Raw genomic sequence first — 5,346 nt, forward strand, 5'->3', positions numbered from 1 at the left:
AATGCTCTTTTTTGAAATGGAGCTTTCAAAAATAAACCTAACTGATATAAATGATAATAAAATTGAAGCTGCTAGCCGATTTATAAGCATTACGCAGCTTCATGAATCTAAGCCGAACCTAAGCTGACACCTAAACACGAAAACATCAACGAAAGCTAAAAAATACTTTGGTTCACCAATTTTCAGTTTGGGACCAAGGTGTGCGGCATCTCTCCCGAAATTACCCTACTCGCTTTGGTACCTAAATTAATTTTATGATTCTTCTAGGTTCAATTCTGTTTAGTTCAGTTTTTTTTACATTCAGAGTGGGCGTGAAGAAGTAAAGTGAACCAAAATGAACAACGTATCAAAATACTATCCATACTACAAATCAAAACGAGAATATTGGCCGAATAGAACTAAATGGATTGTTGCCTTCGTTCTTGAGTCCACGCCTGATTTGGTGGTAACGTGTATCTCAAAGTTTAATTCCGTTCGGCTCGGTGTCGTGCATCCACTCTGACAACGACAAAAAATGTATTGCTTGCCTGCGATTGAATAAAATTAGCAAGGGGAATCACAATATGTACAGCCACTGCCCTAAGATTTGGATTTAATGATTGCATATAGCAACTATAGGAGCCAATCGGTCGAGCAGTCTTTTTTAATACTAAGGCATCAGAGGATGATCAGGTTCGACGTTTTCGTTCTGTTCATAACTTGCTTTTGCGGCAATATCGAAGGTAAAGCGAAACAGTGCAATAGTTTAGTTGATATATTTCCTACAGGATCTCAAAACTGATTACAGCAATATCACAAGGAAGCGCTCTAACGGTATGCTACTTTAGCAATTGGGCCATTTTTAGACCAGGCATTGGGAGATACTCACTGGATGACATACCTGGCGGATTATGTACACATGTATTGTATGCTTTTGTTGGATTCTCGGAGAAGTCACCTCTTAAAATAACAGAGATGAAACCAGCTGTAAGTACATTGGCTATACATATTTCACTGCATCACCAAGGTGATAAGAAGTCATTACGTAGGATTTTCTTACTGTTTTATACTTTAAAAGTCTTTATGGGGTAATTTTCAAATTTTCATCTATGCCAAACATTGAACAAGGACGATGTCAACCCGAACGGCTTGCGTAAATTTTCGGAGCTTCGCAACCGTTTCCCCAGCACCAAGCTACTGGTTAGTGTTGGAGGATGGGGGCAGGATTCAAGTGTATTTTCCACAATGGTTTCCAGTGCAGAAAATCGTCGGCAGTTCTGCAATAGTGTGGTATCGCTGCTGAATGCCTTTGAGCTCGATGGCTTCAACTTTCAGTGGCTTTGGCCTGGTCATGCTAGTCGAGGGGGAACCACAAATGATAAGGCTAATTTTGCACTATTATTAAAAGAGCTGAGTGATGCATTCGAATTGGACGGACATGACAGAGAACTGACGGTGACAGCCCCGATTGAGGAGTTCAGATTGAATGAAGGATACGCTGTAACGGATGTATGTCGGTAAGTGCAACATTGTTGAGTCACAAGAGAGAATTATGTATATTCCGAATGGTTTCAGTTATGTCGATTACATTTATTTAACTGCCTATGAACTACGAGGACCATGGAACAACTTTACTGATGTGCATACTCCAATGCAAGGAAGATCTTTCGAGTCTGAGGCATTTAAACATTTTAATGTGGTAATCAAACATAAAAACAATATCAACACCTTTAATATTCTGGTTGCAGTTGAAAATCGAAATATTGTACTTGCACCTTCCGTTTGTTCTCCTGTTTGCTGCGTGCGCAACTAACGCAACATCATGCGAATAATGTGAACTAGTTGCGCACGCTGAAAATATGAGGAAAAACGAAAGGCGCAAGAATAATATAATTTAACTGCAACAAGAACAACAACAATCTAAATCTTATTACTATTACAATCATTACAGATGGACGGCGTTTCGTTGTGGACTCAACGAGGATGTCCAGTTGGAAAGCTAGTTCTTGGTGTAACTACGCAAGGTATAACGTACACCTTAAAAGCCTACAACGAAAATGGGCTGGGAGCTCCAATAAATGGACCAGGCGAAATGGGCGAATTCACTAAGTCAGCAGGCTACATGTCGTATTATGAGGTTAGCAAATCAAATTCGCATATTTTTAAATAACACTAAGCAACGAAACACCGATCAAAGAGTTTTGCCTACCTTTCTCGGTGTCAGTCTAATAATTTGCGTTTTGATTCATCTCATCTAAAACTAACTTATCCTAAGATAGACTCTAATCCAAAAATGCAAACTACACTCACAACGAACAATAGTGGTATTCGACCAGCAAACCAAACCGAGAGGCCAATGCTGAATTTCTCTGTCAGGATAAAATAAGATTAAAACGCCTTTTGGGCATGTAGCTCACAAAACTTAACTTTAGTAAGTCGATGAATTTGCGTTTCGACTTCGTCTTATCAGTATCCTGCATTCATCTGTAAATTACTCATGTACAGGTAGATGTGTTCATTCTATCGAATGAAGTTAACGTTTGATAAAAATAAATGGATTCTCGCTACATCGCTCGAAGGTACTACGAAGATCTGATGTGCAAAGTGCAAAGATACTCCCTATCGGACTGTACAGCTACGAGACACATTTCCGTTAAAGGAAGCAGACTATCGAGTGTTTGCCCGACCAGGAGAAAATAGCTGGGCAATAACCCGAGCATACTATTTTTTGGTATTCATACCAAAACTTGGTATTAATTGATTATTATACCTCATTGAGGTATTAAGCAAGTATTGAAGAAACAGTTTTCAATACCTGCATAATACCTCAATGAGGTATAATACTTTATTTTAGTATTATTTATGTATTCCAGTGATTTTTTCAAATACCAAATCAATACCTTATTGAATACCTCCATAGTGTGAATTTTGTTACTGGAAGGTTGAAAAATGTTTTATTATTATTCAGGTATTATAATAACTCGTTTTATTATCAAATAGTTATTTTTAGAACACATCTGTGTTATTTGTTTTGGTATTTTACCTCTTATGTAGAGCTCATCAATACCATATTGTGGTAAACAATCGTCGGTATTGATACCTAAATTTAGTATTCCGCAGTTATTTTCTTCTGCTCGGGTGGTGTATTTGAGAGGAGAGTGTTTCCTTTGGTTGCACAGTAGAAAATGTAGAATTGAGCAGACGCAAGAACCGCGATCTTTGCCAATTATACAAACATACTGACGTCAGTATACTGATAAAGCACGACAGGCTGCAATGGGCTGCACATGTAGTGTGTATGCCAGAGGGAGACCAGCTATAGTTATGCTAAGCAGAAAACCTGGAAGAGGTCTTCAACTACGGGCAGACCCCACAATCGCTGTCTGTGCAAAGCGTGCGGTGTACATTCGAGGAGACTGGAGAATAGCGACAGATTGAGTAACCTGGAAATCTATAATGCATTACTCCAGGATTCGGAGTACCCGGAACGTTCGACCACGATGATGAAGATGAAGTAGATTCTTTAATTTTTTCAGATGTTCTAACAAAAATACTTTTAGGGACCAGTTGTACATTTGCAATTTTAGACAAACTATCAGCATTTCCCCAAACTAACGTCATAAATGAACTCGAGTGTTCAACCTTGACAGTTCACTTGTACTGTTCTACAGGGACTAACTAAACTTCTATTAAAGAAACAACTGTGTCAGTGAGGGTGACTGTATCAGTAAAGAACTGTATATAGAAACATCAAACAAATTGTATCCAGTGTTTTTTAGCGAGGATTTACTAGGTTGATGTGATACTCACAATTTATAAAAACACTTACACGAAGAGTAAAGTCAACTTGTTGTTTATTGAGGCTTTAACCATTATGGTCATTCGCCTAGTGAAGTCAACTTAACAATAACTCGTAGTGCGAACGTAGTATAAACCTTAACACTAATTTCTCATTGTAGATTTGCAAGAGAATTCAAGATGGTTGGAAGGTGCGACGAGATGGCACAGGAAAGGTTCCCTTTATCACTAAAAATGATCAATGGATTGGATACGATGACATTGAATCGCTGAAGCTAAAAGTCAACCTTGTGAGGCAACGTGGCCTCGCTGGAGCCATGATCTACGCTTTGGACATGGATGACTATCGTGGGCTTTGTGGTCAACGATACCCGATAACGGAGTTTATATCAGCAGAAATGAAGAAAATCCCTGCAGCTTCAAATTATGATATTACCTTCGGTATTGACAGAGAAAGTTATGATGATGAAAAGTAGTGAAATGTCACGACTGAAAAAATTCAACCAAGATAATATTAGTATCTATTAAAACGCATGAGTAATCGATAAAATAATTATATTAGAAAAAGTTTTTTGAGTTATTCAAGATATTATAGTAAGTTTGTCATTTTGGTATAATATATCAGCAAATTTGAGCCACCAATACCATATATTTGCACATAAAAGTACAGAGCAAACGTGTAGCACATTTTGAAACATCAATATTAAAATTAACTTTCATTTAAATTCAATCGAGAATATCTTTCCGATTTTTGGTCAAAAAACTATTTTTTTGAAAAGTATATTTGATTATCTGGAATCTATTCTAAGAGAGTTTTTGCTCAACATTTTTTAATTTTAAATCTGCAAACTGAAAAATATTTTAAAGTGTAACTTTGTTGAGGACACCGCAACACGAGTTGTTCGACTATTCTTGATCAAAATAAGTTTAATAACTTTTTTTCATATTTGGTAAACAACCCGCACCAGAGTGGTCGTGCAGATTGTGAAAAATCAGTGTTCTTCCTAAGTAACCAATAAGCATTATAACGTAGTCTAATATCTACACTAGTTATTAGATCTACATATAAGGCAGTCTCAAGGAGCCGCTAAGCCATATATCCTGATATAATGTCAGTAATATTCCAGAAAAGGCGAAATAAATTGCTATTACATACTGTGCAGAGATTGACAGCCTGTTTGAACGGTACTATTGCTATTATATAGCACCAGTGCACTAATGTCATGCTATTAGAAAACGTGGACTGTGATTTTCCAATATGGTTTTGCAACGATTTTTTATGTTTCCTTTTCGGTATGATGATCAAAAAGAAAAAATATTAAATACTGTTTGTAATAGTAATTGACTCTCTTCTAATGCATTGTAATGAATATCCCTATCCGAATATTGTTCTCACACGACATGAATAATATTTTATGAAAATTAACTTTATTAATTCTCGAACAGAGGTACCTTGACTTGTCCCTCACGCAGCTTTTGCTGTCTAGGCTATTATGCATATGTTCGAATGATTTTTTTTGTCCTTGTTTATTTGACACGGCTCCATGCGTTAGCATAACTGAGCTGTGG

At 37.1% G+C, this 5,346-nt stretch overlaps 1 protein-coding gene across 1 annotated transcript; it reads left to right on the forward strand.

The window, feature by feature from the left end:
• Positions 1 to 604: 604 nt before the first annotated feature.
• LOC131683565 (endochitinase-like) lies at positions 605 to 5,118 on the forward strand. The gene is made up of 6 exons (XM_058965642.1): positions 605 to 722; positions 788 to 966; positions 1,108 to 1,496; positions 1,555 to 1,678; positions 1,931 to 2,116; positions 3,939 to 5,118. Exons 1-6 carry the CDS (start codon positions 665 to 667, stop codon positions 4,251 to 4,253), a joined length of 1,251 nt encoding a protein of 416 aa, XP_058821625.1. The 5' UTR covers positions 605 to 664; the 3' UTR covers positions 4,254 to 5,118.
• Positions 5,119 to 5,346: the final 228 nt, after the last annotated feature.

This window comes from Topomyia yanbarensis, chromosome 2 (assembly GCF_030247195.1).
Source record: "Topomyia yanbarensis strain Yona2022 chromosome 2, ASM3024719v1, whole genome shotgun sequence".
Lineage (NCBI taxonomy): Eukaryota > Metazoa > Arthropoda > Insecta > Diptera > Culicidae > Topomyia > Topomyia yanbarensis.